At 38.1% G+C, this 18,876-nt stretch overlaps 1 protein-coding gene across 1 annotated transcript in view; it reads left to right on the plus strand.

Annotated features, from left to right (window-relative positions):
* The first annotated feature begins 1,333 nt into the window (after positions 1 to 1,333).
* Positions 1,334 to 18,876, plus strand: part of LOC134223236 (zinc finger protein 883-like) — a 50,887-nt gene continuing 33,344 nt past the window's right edge. Inside the window, exons 1-2 of the mRNA XM_062702382.1 lie at positions 1,334 to 1,899; positions 13,131 to 13,421. Of these exons, the coding sequence (XP_062558366.1) occupies positions 1,853 to 1,899; positions 13,131 to 13,421 (338 nt within the window). The 5' untranslated portion in view covers positions 1,334 to 1,852. The remainder of the gene's footprint in view (positions 1,900 to 13,130; positions 13,422 to 18,876) is intronic.

An 18,876-nucleotide genomic window follows, 5' to 3' on the forward strand; every position in this document is an offset into this window, starting at 1 on the left:
CCATCTCTGAAGCATTAAATTACTGTCAAATGTAAAGGAATAACACGTTAAGCCGAAAGAACGAAACTGTTACTAGGTCGGAAATGGTTTGATCGAAGATGTCATTTAGCCGAAAGTGACAAAGGCCTGAAAGGGACGTACGGCAAACTGGTCGTTTGAACAGTTTAAAATGACAATTTGGCAGAAAGAGCAATTTGGTTAAAAAATATTATTGCTGAACAAAAAGGTCGGCCCATTCGGTCGAATGGCATTTTCGACTAAATGGTCGTTTCTGCCAAAAACTAAATTTAAAAAATTCATTGCTACTTTCACAAAAAAATCTTTGGAGTTTCAATAGGTTTGTTACGCGTGCGAATTGCCTCTGTCCAAACTATACGAGACTTTCCTCCACGCGAAACGGGGTACTACCTAGTAAAAGACATGTGCCGAAGCGGACCAACTCTTATAGATTTTACTCGGCCTCCTCGATCAGAGTTAGTTGCCATACTCTGAAAGCCTATGCGATGGAATCAGTAAAAAAGAGTTTCATCTAACCGAGACTGATGTACCATGTGGAGAAAATTTCCTCCCTAGTCTTCGCACCAGAATACTTTGCTCCGATAGTTTATGACGCAAACGAGTGGAAATCGGCCTTCCCTTACTGAATGACAGGGATTTTTTATCAAACTAAATAGAAAACTTCAAGTTTGATTAATTTTTTGGGGTATATTTTTACTTAGCTAACATCTAAACAGATAACACGGAGTTTGAATTGCAGATCTTGCCTCGGAGACGAGCCAGCCTCGGGCTGAAAGTCTCTTTAATAAAGACACAAAAAAAAGAAAAAAAGATCTTGCCTCCATGGAGACTTCCTGAACCGCATGACAATGAAAAGAACTATGTACTTGGAACGCAAAATGTAAACAGTGAGCGTAAAATAAAATTTAACACTATTTTTTTTACAAGGGAAAATATATTTACACACGAACCAGCACACTAGTTGCCAAGGTACCACACGAAAGTGTACTGGAGTGTCGGACTCGACCAGTGAAGGACTAAACTCCCTTGAGCTCCATTATTCACCTTCCCCAGGAACTGCCTCCCAGCATTATTTCTGAGGGAAATTATATTAAAACAAACTAAAACGCCTTGTTACGTTATAAAGTTCAACTGTTTTTCGCTATCATTCAGTATAACACATACCCTTACCTGTTCTCCGCCTGCTGCTCTTCCAACTGCTTCGCCCATGCCATCGCGCGAGCAAGGATGCAATATCCTTTAAATCGGAACCCGTGCAGAAGGACGAGCCTCAGCTTGGCATGCAATTTCATTCCGGCTTTTGCCGTCACTTCGATAGGTCGTCGATCCACAGTGGCAGTGCTTTTCCAATTCGAAAAATCGTGGCTCTAAGATAGATTTAAGACGTGATGTTTTACAAATGATATGATAGAGAAAAACGTGATCGCGAGTGTCCTTTGAGGATAAATTTCTTCAACTGCATCGGCTTAATGATCTTACAAAAAATCGAACGATAAAATACGAAATTGGTGAACCAAAACGCGTGAGCAGACCCTTCAGGAGAGCTAAGGCACTACTCGGAACCCCGTCTAATTGATTGCTTTGTCAACAGTCCGTAAGGGCACAGATTGCCATTTGTCCCTTTTAGCTCCGGTCTGGAAAACCTATCATCGAATTAGCAACAATAATAGATATTTGGGAGGGAAAACCCGGAAGACGAAATACGAAACCGCACTCGAGTTGGGTCGGCCGAAGAGATAGAGGAAGATACCTTCAAGTGTTTGTGATAGAAATTGTGAATTAGAGGCCGAACTGGGAAGGGACTCGGCGACAAAATCTCCAGGTAGAGAGAACGATGACGGTGGCGGCGACAACGGTGATGATGGACTGGGATATTGACATGTAAGTATCCGGGATTATTGTTTATTTTGATTTCCGCGCGGTGTGTTGTATCAATTAAGTGAAGTGTGTGATTTCTGTTTGGATTAGGGAAGCGAAAAGGTAAACAATTAGGAGACAAGTAGGGTCGATATAGCACGAAGGGATGGACTTCGGAGCAGATGTGATTTGTCGCAGTTTGGTTTGTAATTGATGCTAAGTGAATAATAATTACTTGGAGTACATTATGCAGCCGTAATGGCAGATACATAGGTGATGACTAGTTAAATTTTAATACGTTTCACCACATGCAGATGTTGTTTTCAAACTTTTGAGTTAGCTTAGGCTGATTTTTGTTTAACGTTGAGCTTTTTAAAATAATTTTAACTCCGTCTCTCATTTTGTAAATGAATTCATAAACCACACTATTAAAATAATATCAAAAATTATAGTGGACACTTTTTATAGTATTTTGAAATATATTAGCAATAAAATAATAGCCGGAGTGCTAGTCCAAGTGTGCGGTCGTGTTCTCGAAAGTCATAATAAGTATTGGAAAATCGTTTGGTGCAATCTAGCCAAATGAACTGAAACACGATTATTGTAATCTATCAATCTACCGAAATCTATGCGAAGCTCTCATATTTTTTTATTTACATAGATTTTTTTTTGCGAGGTATAAATTACTTCGTTTTCATTCGTAAATAATTCAACGTTAATACCAATTGATACAATATTTGTTAATATCACATTAGTTCAACGTTTATTTTCTAAGGTGCTTTTCTTCCATCAGAGTTAAACATTAAATAGTAGAAACACGAACATTCAAATCATAAATGTACGTGCAGAAACGTAGATAATTAATTATAAACACATAAGAAATGGCAATGTTTCATGAAGTTATATCCAGCTTTTTACGCAGGTCATGCTATAAATTTTGCATCACCCCTTTCTGACGTTCCATGTGTCCACCATAATTTTCATAATCCAATCAAAGAATACTTTGTCATTTTGAAATGTTTTTTTTTTACAATGTCTCTGGAAACGTAACAAAATCAAATGTCTTCGTTTATTGTTTTTAATTTTCTTGATTTTTAATTCATATTTGATTTAAGGCAATTTAAGGGTAGCTGTCTGCTAACCGTATTATTAAATAAGCTTATAACAAGATGCAAACGGATTGGACTCGATTATGTGGATAGGAAGCTTGGTGAGATGGCAAAATTGTTAATCTAACTTCTTTACGCTCATGATCCCTAACACGATAAGTGCTTGACGGCAAAATCCGCTTAGGGGCCAACTTTTTTCCAATTTCAGAGATTTGTGATAGTTTCAAAACGTTTAGAAAAAGAATGCAGGAACCACATGAAATGGGAAAATTTAATGCGCGAGTCCTAATGGAGAGATCGTTTATAAACTGCGTGGCGAGACATTTGTCAAACTTAGTCAAACTACGGAGTACGCCTTCTGATGCTGGGCTTTGAATACCTCCATTAAAATTGTTCCTCTCAACGGGTATGTTGGAAGGGACGTGTTGATTTTACTCGTCAAGGATAACATTTGGAATCGGAATATAAACTAGTTAAATTATTCAAATACTGAATAACAGGCCCATGATTTTATATATCCCGTATTTCAAAACTAATCAGTTTGTTTCTACTTGACTGTGTAGATCCTAAAATAAAAGGAAATTAGTAAATTATTTTATAGTGTCTGACAGTTGTTGGTGAACAAAAATTCATGGCTACTAAGACGTCGCCATAAGTTTGTACACAGCATACGTCAAAATTCCTGCACCCCTTGTAAATTTATAGCTAGCGTAAAAAGCTGGTATCCATGCTGGTACCTATGTTTGACTCATATTATCAAACATATTTCAAATTTAGTTACGGTTTGAAAAAAAAATTGATGAATATTATATTGAATTTTACGCAGAATCAGTTAATATCTTGTTGTTTAAGGCTTTTACTTTCCGTCTCTCGGGATCAAAACGGGGTCTTATGCATAGTAAACTATTTATAGTGCAGTATCTTCGCTTGTCATAAAACGAATTAGTACTTTTCCATTTATTCATTGTTATCATCCCTCTTCCATTTAATACCACCATTTCGCATTTCAATCTCAACCGTGAGGCTGTCTTCAGTGTTTCGTATTTTACTCGACTTGGAGAAAACATTGCTGCTTCAAGTATTTATAAAGACCAGATCATTTAGAAATGGGGCACTTTAAAATGCGTGTATTTTTTAACTTTCAGTTTGATCGAAAAACTTTCTTAGAATGAAACAAAAGTTATATTATTTTATTTCATATGAATGACTGAAACGAATCATGCATCGTTGTTTCCAGGAAATTCTCGCAGTCAGTCGGCGCACACCTTCTCCAGTCATGATTTTGGCTAGCTAATTCCACCAATTCTTCATACGGCCAATGTCAGTGGTAACAGCTCCCTTCATCTTCAGTTTCTGGTTAATAATCACCCAAAATTATTCTGTTGTATGGAATTGACGACAATTTTATGGATTTAGATGTTTTGGGTTGACCTGGACTCCATTATTGTATCTAGTACCATTGTAGCACTAGCCACTAGCTAAATCTAGCCAAAACGTAAATGGGCCATCATGGGACTGAATAAAGGGTAAAATATGGCTTTTATTGAAGATGGATTTTGCAAGACTGTGCCGAATTATTTATCGCTTCTCTTCCTGCATGGTGAATATTTTGAAACCGCATTAGTTTCAAACTGTGAAAAAAATAAACCCAAAAAATGGTTTACTAATTATGAAACGCTGTGAAAAACTTGCATACCCGACCACTAGGAACGCCACTATTTCTAAAATAAAGTGCCCCATTTCTAAATGATGTAGGCTTTACTAGGTTCTTCAAGACAAATTAAATACGAGACACTAAAGACGACCTTACTGTTGAGGTCGAAATACGTATGTGTAAAGTTGCAGAAGTTGCAGTGGTGGTGGTGGTATTTAATGGAAGAGTCCTGACTCATCTTATGAGTTTTTTTTTAAAGCGACACGAAACTCCGTTTTTGATCCTGAGAGACCAAAATTCACAACCGTCATTTTTTTCGAATCGTTTAGGGAATTTATTTCAAAATTTTGATTTTCAGCGCTAGCTGATGGTGGCAGTAAAGCTCTGTCGAGTATCGGCATAATAAATCAGAAGGAAGATAATGAACCAAGTTCGTCGCAAGGAACTGGCCAAATGACATCAACTGACGATGTTCCAAAGGCAGCCTTCAGTCCGGTCCTTCACAACTGCGAGGCAATTTTCCAAAAACAATGCATAATGGTCCCAAAGTTGAATCTAGCAAGACAAAAATATTTGTTTTAGATATATAGTGTCTTCGGGAAAAAAAATTCATTTTTTTTTGACGATTTTTTTCCATGTATTGAAATTAGGGTTGTACCTATATTTCAGAAGTTCATAATATCAACTTTTTAATTTTTCTGTGTAGAATTGTGCAATGTTCCACAAAGTTGTAGAGCATTTAAGCAACTATGCCAGCTTTTTACGCAGGTCGTGCTATAAATTTTGAATCACCCCTCTTTGACGTTTGAGGTCTCCACAATTTTATTTTTTATTTTTCGATCAAAGTATGCTTTGCTATGTTCAAGAATGTTGATTACGCATGGAAACGTTGGAAACGTCAACATCAATGTTCCCACAATCGATTTTACTACTTCTATAGCTATCCTACTAATTTTCTTTCTATAGGCAATTCAAGAGCTGCTGACGGTTAACACGCCTGGATCAAATAAACGAAATGTCTATGGAGGGAATGAAACCATCCATGCTACATGTCAGGATGAGAAAATAAGGCCAATAGAGGTTCGCTCGAAATGCTGCTCCCGCGACCAAATTAGCAAAGATTTGTTTAACTTCACTTTGTCAGATTGATAATATTCCTGGCCATCAGTGACCAATGTCACTTGACTTTAGATTCGCTTCAACAGTTTTCCAGACTCTTATATAAACTGTGAGCAAGTTGTAAGGTGCATATATGATTTGCTGGGTTTCTGATTTGATAAACGTGGTATACTTTCCTGATGAGAGCAAACATCGTCTAAGCGGAACCATAACCGTGGCTGGTTGTTCTAAATTTTCGGAGTACGGTGTTCAAAAGCACCTTTGCTCAAAGAAAAAGCTGATTGCTGGTTTACGATGAGTTAAACGTAGAGAACGTGATTTTCAATGACCTTATCCTTTACCCTTTATCCTTTACATGACACATATGACATGAGCATCGATATACATATACTCTTTGCTCTTAAGTATTCCACTACCATGGATTATTACTGGCACTAGCAGTCAAGCGACTTGCTCAATTCATTTGCTTAATAAGACAGTACACGTAACCATTTAATTGAATTTCCCAATCGGTATGAAAATTTTGTACTCACACTCGGATTTCAAATTGAACCAGAGAGATCTATTGGAGAGTCTTTAGTAATAAATTTATCATAAACATACTTTCGGTTCTACTAACGTAGTAATTTATGTAACAATTGGATTCCTCAAAATCCAAGGAGCTGACTCGAGTTAAACTCAAAGAACATACGCTATATTACGAGAAGTGGGTTCTTGCTGGGTTCCAATAATAGTAATTTGCCTGCACAAAATCTAGAATGTATAATTATTATTAGTATATTATGAACCAGATATACAATTCCAACATGTTGACAGATTTCAAAACATACTTTAAATACATACTTATAATAATTCAAAGGTGACTATGATGCTGAGATTAAAACAGTTCACAGCATATGTCATGTTTGAATCACCCCTTTCCAGATTTATGGCTAGCGTAAAAAGCTGGATAACTTTTTATACATCTATTTCCGGGCACTTTTAGAACTTTTGAAGACGCACTTTTGTTATAGAACCACGGATCTATCTCTTATAACAAAAAAGTTATTTGAGTTTTTCTATGAAAAACATGTTTTTATCCATGTTTTGTATCTCTCTCAAATCAATACATAAAATATATTCAAAGAAAACCGATTCTCGTAAGGAAGAAATGTTAGATTAATCAAAGTAGGCTGGTCGACAGAGCGCATGATTTTTTTTCCGTTACATTGTCCATTTTCAAATTACATAACGCCGAAAAAGACTATTTTCAACCCCCACACACCCCTTTTAACAACTTTGATCTCGTGCTTGAGAATGATTTGAGCCTGATTTATTGTTTGATGTTTAGCAAGGATCACAAAAGACATGGCAGTTTCAACACGCATGTAAACATTCAGTATGAATTTAAACATATAGCGGGGTAAACCGAGAAAATGCTTTACGTTTCATCTTACGCGTAGTATTGAATAATACGTCACTCAGAATTGTCATGTTTGTTACGGTCCTACCTTGTTTTAGTTGCATTATTGTGGTATCGCCAATAAGAGAAAACAAAGAAAAGGAAATGGTAAGTTAGTTACCTTTTTTTTTACCTTTACAATAAATATCCAAATGAACCCTGTAACGTATAAAACGGAAGCCCAAAAAAACATGCGCTCTGTCGACCAGCCAATCTTGATCAATCTAACATTTCTTTCCGTACGAAAATCGGTTTTCTTTGAATATATTTTTATGTATTGATTTTTTAAGGATACTTTGTACGGGCCATATTAAGAAATTTTAAAGGCACATCTTTTTGTTGAAGACCCATGGACATATCTCGTTTATTTATCAAGTTATAGTCGTTTTTTGATTAAAAACATATTTTTTCAAAATCAAATAAAACACTTTAAACAAGAAACACTCTCTCACTTTTCCCACCATAAACAAAAAAAAGCGAGCTTTTTAATAGAACCAATAGATTGAAAATCGGTTTGCTCCATTTTGAAATATTTGCATATGAAAAAAAAACATGTTTTTCATAGAAAAACTCAAATACCTTTTCTGCTATCCAGCTTTTTACGCAGGTCATGCTATAAACTTTGAATCACCCCCTTTGACATTTTCTGTGTCCACTATAATTTTTGTTGTAATTGAATCAAAGTAAGCGATTTAGAAAATGTTGATTACATGGAAACGTCACAAGGAAAATTGATTTCTGCATCCAGGACCTTTTCATAATCAATTTTTTAATTCTTCAACTAACTTTCTATCTTATTCTAGGTGGTACAAGAGCTGCTGATTGCTGAACATAATACGTTAAATTTCTGGGCAACCGAATGAACTTCGTGAATTCCATACTGCAAGCATATATTCGAATATTGTTTGTGGCTCGGATGGTTTTTATTTTGATAATTATGTGTGTGGCAGGCGCGTACTTTCCGTAAACTCAACGTTATTTTTCTCATCATACGTCCAGGCTTATTGGTACAATCGTTTCAGATGTTTAAGGACACGGTTCGATTATATAATGTTTTTCGGCCCTAGCTATGTTCTAAACCAATAAGGAATTCTGAAGGTTAACAGTTGGTTGTTGCTGATTTATTCATTCCAACTATCCAACACCCCTCAACGGTTTCCAGAGTTCAATCCTACAGTTACCAGAAACTCTCTTCATTGACATCAAGTTCCCCAAAATTCAAAAGTAAAACAGATTTGCAAGAACGCATCGTCAAGCGTCTCAAATAAAACAGGGATTATTAAGTACATCACGCAAAAAGTAACTTTATTCGAATCACCTTTGCCTTTTCTTAGTGCTTTTCTCACACCTTTTTGTGCTGAAACCCTTAACTTTCTGTATAATTCATTACGCTCTACCAAACCCCGGTTTTCGTGAAGTTTAACATATTTTATGAGCAATCCTCAAAAGCTCCAATCTTTTACGTTGCAGGCGAGGTTGCATGCAGATGGAAGATTGTTGAACCCCATGTTAAAAAATGTTCAGCATTTAAGATCAAAATAAAAAGTTGGATTTTTGAAGTTTCACCTTTACCCAAGTAGATTTCGAGTAATTACGTATATCATTCTCAGACAGCGTCTGTAGTACGTAAAATATTTCATATGGGGTGCTACCTCTTTCGAGATCCGAGATCCCTAATACGCATTTCTTAATCTGACATTCAACCAGTTGCCCAAAAAAACGAACACTTTCCATTCTTGCGCCTCGAGAAAATTTAAAGAAATCCTTCTAGTTGGTTGCCGTCAGATAATTAATTCGTGAGGCTTCGATTGATTCGCTCATTCTTAATAGCAATTACCGGAAGATAAACGAAGAGAGCACTAGCAGTAATTTATTACTGGCTTAAAGTCAGCTTCAGCTGACTCTCAGTTTTTTAATTTAATTAGCATCTGCCATAATCTAGAATAAAAAAAAAATTAGAATGAAAAATCTTATATAGGGTTACTGCTCCTGGACTTCATCCCATAGCTCCGATATTGGTCTCACGAAAAACAAAGCAATGAAAAGATATTTGGTTTGTTTATTATTTTTGTAATTTTTTCAGCAGTGAGCACGCATGTTAGCAAAAAGAAGCGACGAAATTGGTGCCGTCTTTCTTTGTTTCGCGATGAGATGAATATATGTTCAGTGAGATGGAAAATGGAACAGTTCCCCTACATAAAAATGAATTTCTGTCTGTCTGACCCTTATAGACTCGGTAATTACTGAACCGATCAGCGTGAAAATTTGTGTGCAGAGTTTTTGGGGCCGGGGAAGGTTCTTAAGATGGTTCGAGACCCCTCCCCCTTTTGGAAAGGGGGGCTCCCATACAAATGAAACAGAAATTTCTGCATAACTCGAGAACTAATCAGAGAACAAATCAGTTTTGTCGAAACGAAGTTCGTCGGGTCTGCTAGTACTAAATAAATTTACCTTGAAAAGGAAACATTTATCAACAAGAGAGTGAAAATTTATGACAGATTAATAACAAATTGAAATTCTAGGCTACTTTGATACAGAAAAGAAAAGCTGTACACAGCATCTGTCATGATTGAATAACCCCTCCACAAGATTATAGCTAGCGTAAAAAGCTGGATAAGAGATAGATTTGTTCACTACATGGAGAAAAATCGTCAAAAATATGAATTTTTTTCCCGAAGACACTATATATCTAAAACTAATAGTTTAGGCGCAAATATTTTTGTCTTGCTAGATTCGACTCTGAGACCATTGTGCAATGCATGAAGTTGGATTAGCATTAGAGTACAATATTTCCGCCGATAAGATTTTCTGTTACGCCTGTAGAATGTTTTCAATTGGTGTAACGCGTAATCAAAATGAAAAGTTTGTTACATCTGGATTTTCTAAATGGAAAAAGTTGGCAGAATCCATAAAAAGCACGAGGACTGTACCCACGCTCACGTTCAGTGTTTGGAAAGATCCGTGGCATTCAAACTTTTAAAATCATCAGGAGTTGATAATGTCGAACTTCTCGAGGTAGTGGAGCACAACCGAGAATGTTTGCTGAAGATCATAAGCGTGATTCTCTGTCCTGTTCTAGAAGGTTTGGCTTTGAGAGATCATCGAGAAGAAATCACTTCTAAAAATCGTGGAACCTCTCTTAAATTTTGCAAAGTTTGGGGAAAATTAAATGAGAAATTTTCTACACAATTCGATCGTCATATTAACTATTGCAAAATGAGATTATTGAAATTGCCAGTGAAATAGCTATTTCCAAAATTGTTGAGGAAGTTCAACAATGCGGTATAGTAGATGAAGCAAAAAAAAAACTTTAAAGAGGAGCAGTTGTCAGTAGTTATCCTTTACGTGAAAGGCTTAAAAGTGGAAGAAAGATTTTTAGGATTTCTGGACTACTCATCTTTCAGAGATGCAGTTTGCAGAGTCACTCAAAGAGCTAGTTATAGGCTTCTAAGATCGGTTGGAAATCAAAGGCGCTATGACGGTGCAAGTGTCATGCCAGGCACCCGTGGAGAATTACCTGCCAAAATGAGACAAATATATCCTCACGCCATATATATCCATTGCCTTGCCCTTAAACTAATTTTTTCTCCGATATCAAGTCATCCGCCAACTTTTTTAGTGTATTGGAGGCATAATATGTTCATTTTTCAAGCCAGGGAACCACGCCCATTTGAAGAAGATTCGAGAAGTTAGGCATAGGCGAAGTCAAACGCGAATAGAAGGCTGGGAAAACCAGCGAGTTTGTCAAGTTGTCAAGATTCGAATAGTGTTTGAAAATTTGCAATGATATTGAATCATTGCTGATTTTATTTTCAGAAGCCTTAAAAAATTGACCTGAAATTAGTTAAAGTACTGACTGAGACAATAAAACTAGATAACATTTTTGACAGTAAACGTCGAGGAGTAGCAGGTTGAGGATTCGAGTCGAGTGGTATAATTATATATTTTATTTTGTACAAATATCTATTTATTAGGTTTACTCAGAATCAGGAGAATTGAAAGAAGAGTTTCTTTTCTGTAGTAATTCTAGGGTACAATGGGCCGAGGCTTGGGTTTAGTCACTTTCCAGAATGGCTTGGTACAGTCTGGAAGAGCGCGAATCGTTTTGGAAAAATCACTATTTTTGAGTGACATTTCGCAGATGCATCAATTCTTTGGTAAGTGTATCAATAGTTAGGATGTTGCATATTTCAAGAGATGTTGGTACATGTTGCTACTGAAATCGCCTGTTCGATGGAGCGTAGTTTCAAATCTATATCCTCAGAAATTTGATCTTGGAATCTATAACCTACTGGAACCGTTCCTAGTCGACTCGATGGTAATTTCCTCGGAACCAATTTCAGTCGCCACCGTAAAGTGGTCCAATCTAAGCTCGTGATACACCACTAGCAGTATTCCATGTTGGTGATGAACAGGTCGAGCGTTGCATGAACCCCAGATGGGCTCAAATGTGTAGGAGAATCTGGGCTCAGGATCGTGTAGTGGCCTTCCTCCGCATCGTTGCTCCAGATGATGCCGTATCGATTGGCACAACTGTTGTCCCAGCCTTGGGGTATACAAGTTACCGGCAATGATATACTGATTTTGCCTCCGCGTTAGTTTCATAATGTTCCTCCGAAGGGCAACTGATGATCCATCACCGGCTTTTACTTGAGTTGGGCACTACGCCACGATGAGCGTCATTGCGCCGACAGAAGTGGTAACTTTGGCACACTCTGCTGGAAGCAGGCGACATTTGATGCTGTAGCGAAAAGCCGATGGCCACATCACCTCCCCTGATCGGCCGATCGAAAGACCGGAATGTTGACGTTCACCGATTCAGTTCACCATTCAGCGAGACTATCGGCATCAGTTGCGATTTTTCGGGTGGAACAGTTTCGTTCTCCGGCTGTCAACGGACTCCAGGGTAGATCAGATGGTGCAGGAGATTGATCCGTATAGCTGCCACTACCAGTCATTTGTGTGAATCTAACGGTGAGATAATTGGAATCGCTCAACAAGGAGCCGGGATGGCCGGATAGTTCACCTATTTGAGTGCAGGAACACGGTTCGTCTTCGTCAGGGCCCTGATGGAAGTTTTCTTCCGGATTTCCAGAAACTCCGTTCGCTTCGGGCAGCCCTTTATAATAGTAGCCCGGTGTTTATCACCAAAGTTGGCGCACTTTTGACCGTCCATCTCTTTCTTGTCGCACTAATCCGTAGGATGGGGGTCGCCACACTTGTTGCTGAACGGCTTAATGTGGCAATTCCGGGTTCAGGGCTCAAAATTCTACAGTTAGTACATTGCGTGATATCGTGATGTAAGGGTCTGTAGCGCTCTCAGTCGACGACTATGTTGTTTAAAGCGCTGAGCTGTAGGTCAGCTGGTCTCGATACTTTCTCGTCTTGCCGTGACCAGCGATTTTGTGGATGACGACAGGCTTGAGGCCACAACCCTCCACCTTGGCAATTAGCTTCTTCCCATCCATATCGTGGAGTCCACGCAACAAAGTGCTTGGGAGCACATGGGTATAGTACTCATATGCACTTGTGAACCCAAAGGGGATTGAGCCCATATCCAACTGGAAAAGTAATCATATTTCAAAATTTAATGCAAACATAGAAAACGGGATTTGGTGTCACCTAACAACTAAAAACAGAATTCCTTAGTTGGGCAGGGTGGTGGTCCAGCTAGCAAAACCCGACTGTAAATGGAATAGTACTTACCAGACAGAAGGAAGAAAAACCCGACAATCACAATCATCGAATTTTCAATAGGAGATTTTACAAGCCACATATTTAAGAGAAATGAAATTTACCAGCTACTTTGTTACATATTGGTCTATTAAAGACTGCACTAGCTGTATTTTTTCCAGACCATGCTCCAGAAACCTATTTAGCACTCATACCAGTACGACGCTTTTCAAAGTTCACCTTTGTTTGCCCTCCGCAGTTTTAACCTGGATATCGATGAGCACGCCCTGGACTACAGCATCCGGTCCATCATATCGGACGACTCCATCTTCAGCACGTTGCTACAATCGACGGGCAGCACTACCGACAATGAGCAAACCTCCTTCTCTTCCGCGTCGTCCTTGTCGAGCTCGTCAAGTTCGTCAGCCTCGTCATACGAGTCGGAATCACCATCATCATCGCAGCCCATTATATCACCACAACTGGATTTACTTCTGCAGCTTCAGTCAACAGCGACGACGACGACGGCCCTGAAACCGCACAAATGCACGTAAGTTTTTGCCAACCAACCAGAACTAGGAATTAGTTTCCAACTGCAGAGGATGGATGCTCGTTGAATCATAGTTCCTCCCATGTGCCGTAAAGGATTAGGAAATTACTTACAAACGATTTCCAGTTGATAAATACCCAACCATTATTAATACAGTCGACGCTCAGTTGGAATGAGTGACGTAATTATTTGCTTTGTAACCGATTCTCCCAAGGATTAACTTTTGAATAGGGCTACATCCATAGGTTCAGGGTTTCCGCCGTACAACCGACTGCCTGCCTGGTCTTCCCTGTTCAGTGTTGAATGCAATCCATCTCTATTGAAACAGAGTAACGAATTAAATTTTCACAACGGCGGCGAAAGGGGAATGCGTGCGTATGTTAACGGAAACAACAACGACAACAACGGCAAACGATTTTCCATTTCAAACTCAAATAGTCTCAAATAGAAAATTTCAATCAATAGTGGAAATGAGATGAAGTAAAACAATGGGAAATCGATCTCCGACACAGAAAGTTTTATACCGGTTCATTAAAATTTTATCCCCGATTGATGGCGAATGGGCAAACAAAACCTTCCTGATTGGAAGCTGTGCAAACTTGGAGATTTACTCGAGCCAGAAAGAAGTCGAAAGTTTTCAATGGAGTGAAGAAAGTTCACTTGGTTGGGTATTGTTAAGAAACGGTATAAAATTCTACGAAAGGGCAGTCGGTGTTTGCTTCATGCCGTAAAGCTTCGAGAGGTAGGTGGTCAGAGAGCCAACAAAGAATAGAAACAATAAGAATGAATTTTCTTGGGATGAAAATTGAAATCAGCCTTAGGGTAGGATGTGTTTTGATGATGAATAAGTTTTATGGCCACTTATTGTCCCCTAGTACCAGACACTATGGCGGCATGTTCAAATTAGTCCTGGGCGCCGCTGCCGCCGATGACGATTTTGAGTCAGCGCGCCGCCGGTCATAATTTCATCACGTCGAAGACTAATGAATTATTGGCAGTGGCTTATTTTCTACCCACCGCGCTATCGTATATGCGCAAATAGCCAGCACGAGTTAACCGTCAGAAATTTGTATGGCGAAAGACATCTAACGCGGGTTTTCTCAAAACACGGAAATTTCCATAAAAAAAACTATTTGGTACCGGTTATGAAGGATGGTGTCCGGTAATACGCCTACCAAATATTTTTTAGATTAAGGTGCTTAATTTTGAGAAATCAAACCTTAGATGCCTTTCGTCATACTGATTTCAGAAAGTTAACTCCTAAAGGCAGGCGATTCATTATAATAGATCGCAATATAATAAAAAATGTTTTTCAATCAATCTATAAAGAAACCAAAATTTGTAGTCAATGAATCGCCTGCTTTGAGCGTGCTTACAGCGGCACACTAAGAGTTAACTTTTGCAAAACAGTATGGCGAAAGCATCTAATGTTTAATATCTCGAAGGAAGGAAAAGATATTTGGTAAGCGTAGTAGCGGACAACTTCCTACATGACTGGTACCAAATAGTTTTTCGTGAAAAGTTCCTACTGTTGTGAAAACCCGTGTTAGATGTCTTCAGGTGGTTAACTCATGCTGGCTATTTTTACATATACGTTAGCGCCTGGATACGGCAGTGGCGGGTAGAGAACCAACCACTGTATGTGATTAATTATCAACGGGTTAAAAAAATTCTGGTGAGGAATTCATAGTCGTAAATGTGAGCCATGAATAAATCGCCTACTTTGAGCGTGCTTACAGCGGCACACTAGGAGTTAACTTTCGGAAATCAGTATGGCGAAAGACATTTAAGGTTTAATATCTCGGAAATAAGTAGTGGAACGGTTCACCATTTCATCTCATAGCTCCTATTTCTATCCCATCAAAAACAAAGCAATGGAAAGGAATTTGTTTTTTTTTATTTTTGTGATTTTTTCAACAGTGAGATGGAGATCGGAACATTTCCCCCACCTTAATCGAAAAAGTATTTAGTAGGCATAGTAGCGGACACCTTCCTTCATAACTGGTAGCAAATAGTTTTTCTTGAAAAGTTCCTTCTGTTGAGAAATCCCGCGTTAGATGTCCCAACTCATGTTGGCTATTATCAGTTATCACACATAGTTATTTGAATCTTCGTTTAGCAATGCGTGATATGCAAAATATCCATTGCCGATATCTATCTTATCGATCTTACATTACATGAGACTCGCTATATGCAACTGCGCCAACGCGGCATAATTTGATTTGGGACATTTGGCATAACGGCATTTGACGTAAGGTCATTTGGCATAAAGACCATTTGGCATAACGCCATTCGGCATAACGGTCATTTGGCATAACGGTCATTCGGCATAACGTACATTTGGCATAATTGAGAACAGCGACAAAAATGAGGGTCATTTGGCATAACGGACAAATGGCACATTTTTTTTTTGTTTTCATAAAATTAGTTACTAGACTAAGTGGTGCTGAGAAAACCTGGAATGGTGCATATAACACAGCTCGATAATAATATTTAAAAGACTTAATCCTTTCGAAGGAAGCATGCATTAGCCGAGTATGAAGCAATGATAGATGTTATCTCACCATTGAAAATAAAACATCCATCGAGATGCGTTTTTCCGGATTAAGGCAATGGTGGTTGTGATCTTTTCTTTTAAATAAGAAACCCAGATTAATCCACCTAACGGTGATAGTGCCTTTCTCGTTTCCTGCGAGTGAGTAATTTCTTCACACTTTTGGTATGAAAAAAAGTATTTCGGCCATAACTTCCGACCAATGGCCATAGTCCGATCCGACCAATTTTTAATAAGAAACAATGGGACATGATTCTGCGTCGAATGTTGCGAGCAAATCGGCCGAAAGTAAGTGCCTAAATAGAGTGTAAGAATTTTTCTTGTAAAAACTGGCCATAACTCCGAAGCCCATAGTCCGATTGGGCCGATTTTCGATACGAAACAATGGGACAAGATTCCGCGTCGAATGCAACTTGTTGCGAGCAAATCGGTTGAGGATAAGTGCCTAAGAAATGAAATGGTTAAGGATAAGTGCCTGAAAAATGAGTGAGATTATTTTGCGCACACACATACACACACAGACATTACTTCAATTCGTCGAGCTGAGTCGATCGGTATATAACACTATGGGTCTACGGGCCTCCACAAAAAAAGTTCGTTTTTGGAGCGAACATATAGCCTTTAAGTATACTTTGTATACGAGAAAGGCAAAAAGAATTTTGGTCATAACTTCTAAGCCCATAGTACGATCGCGTAAATTTTCAATAGAAAACAATGGGATTCTGCGTTGAATGCAACTTGTTGCGAGCAAATCGTTTGAGGATAAGTGCCTAAAAAAACCATAGAGGCCGACCAGTCTAAAATGAGCGTTTTGTAGATGGTCAACTTCGTGCGGCGGCGAACTCTATTTGACAGGAGAGTCCAAATGCATCTCCATGAAAAACCTTGAACTTTGATACTCATTTTGATATGGTTTCGAACATTTTGCAAATTGACCACTTCCCCCGGGACACCTGGAACCTACTACAGAGTGGTCATGACAGCTGCTGGTTCTAAAATGCATTTAGAAGTATCACCTCTCGAAGTCTGATTCTCATATTGATATGGTTCTGGACGTTTTTCAAATTGGCCACTTCTGGGGCACCTGGAACCCAATATGCTAAAAGAAAAGGTGTGGAGGAAGTCGATGCTTGCTAATATTAGTGAGCAGTATAATATAAACAAATTCTTCTACGTCACAAAGTTTCATTCCCATTAGTCGTACACACGAATCATACTGAACCGAAACACTTTTTCATTTTGAATGTTCATTCTTTCCATCCACACTTTGCAGAAATGTCTGCTCAATATGATGGTAAATCAGTAAATCAATATCCTAAAACGAAAATATCAAGAATTATTAAGAAATGTAGCGTACAACCGTATCGTGAAATTTGTTTTGCATGTTATTGTTTGAATAACAAACTGCTGGTTACCCGTAGACACGACACGAGACACGAGATGAAAACCCAAAAACAAATTGAAAAACATCTTTGTTTCGCCCTAGGATAGGATGTGACAATTGAATTGCGACTGCCTTGTTGTTTCCTCATGCAGTCGATTGCTTCGACGTGGTGGTGGCCAGTGCTTCCGAATATTTTTTTGAAAAATCCGCCAAATAATATATGTGAAAAAAAAATTTTTTCTCATTCATTTCTTTTATTATTCGTAATAAAAGATGTTACGTACACACTTAATTATATTCACCGGGCTCGGTAAGTGAATTACCGATTTCTCAACAGCTGGGCTCTCGGTAGTCACTTCGGTAATCGAATTCAATTACCGATCTCTCGGTTCAGTATTCATGATAGAGAAGTGTCAAAAAATACCGAGCAGATTTGTAAGAAATGCTGAGCAGTCGGTAAAACAATACTGATGGATCTGTAAAAAATATTACCGGCTTCATAGTACCGAATACAATGTAATTGAATTTTCACTTTCCTTATTGATAAATAAAAAGCACATTCAATCTCAGGCCTACACAAGAGCCTATACATATTTATTCCGTTTTTTTCATCAGAAATCATATTAAAATATTTTTCTGTTGCTGGCTTCCGCCAGTATCATAGGACTAGCGCTCGTCCTTTCACGCCCAGGAAGTTATCACAAGGATGGCAGCAGGGAACCTTATTCCATTCAATCATCTAAAAATTTATAAATAAGTTGTAGAGGATAATTTATTGAAGAAAAGACCCTGTTGATAAACAGTTTGCATACCTGTTTATATTAGTTTAGTTTCAGATCCACGAGTTTTAATCACAAACCATACTGGGAGTAGCGACGTCGTACCGTGATGTTACATGTTTTTTCATTGTCTGAAAGTTAAAAATTAACGCTCAAATCTTTAGCAAACTAACATAATTATCGTGGCACAAGATGGTAAACATGTTTGGACTTACCTGAATATTGAAATAGACCAGAATTTCTACCGGAAGCTTTAATTACATGCTAAACAAATTCGTGCAACGCAATCAGATATCTTACACCCAAAAAACAAATCTGTCAATTATTGTATAAAATCTGGGCATATACAATTCTGTAAGCTTTTTATACAAATATTGTATTAAAATAATACAAATCTGTATTATTTTAATACAATATTTGTATAAAAAGCTTACAGAATTGTATATGCCCAATTATTATACAGTTTCTGTAAGGTTCTTATGCAGAACTGTATTAAAATCTGCCATCGCCTGGTTGGGTGTAGAAGCTCCGATATATGCAAAAAAATATGGCGTCAATTCATGCGGCATCTGGTCGAAAACTGAGAGCATGGTACTTATTTTACCGGTTACTCAGTAAAGTACTTTTATTTTTGCTGAGTGATCGGCTTATTTTTTGACAAATGTAGGGTATTTGCTTAAAACTGAGTTGATCGGTAATACATACTACCGAAGCTCAGTATTTTATTTTTTACAACTG

The sequence above is a fragment of the Armigeres subalbatus genome, chromosome 3, assembly GCF_024139115.2.
Source record: "Armigeres subalbatus isolate Guangzhou_Male chromosome 3, GZ_Asu_2, whole genome shotgun sequence".
NCBI lineage: Eukaryota > Metazoa > Arthropoda > Insecta > Diptera > Culicidae > Armigeres > Armigeres subalbatus.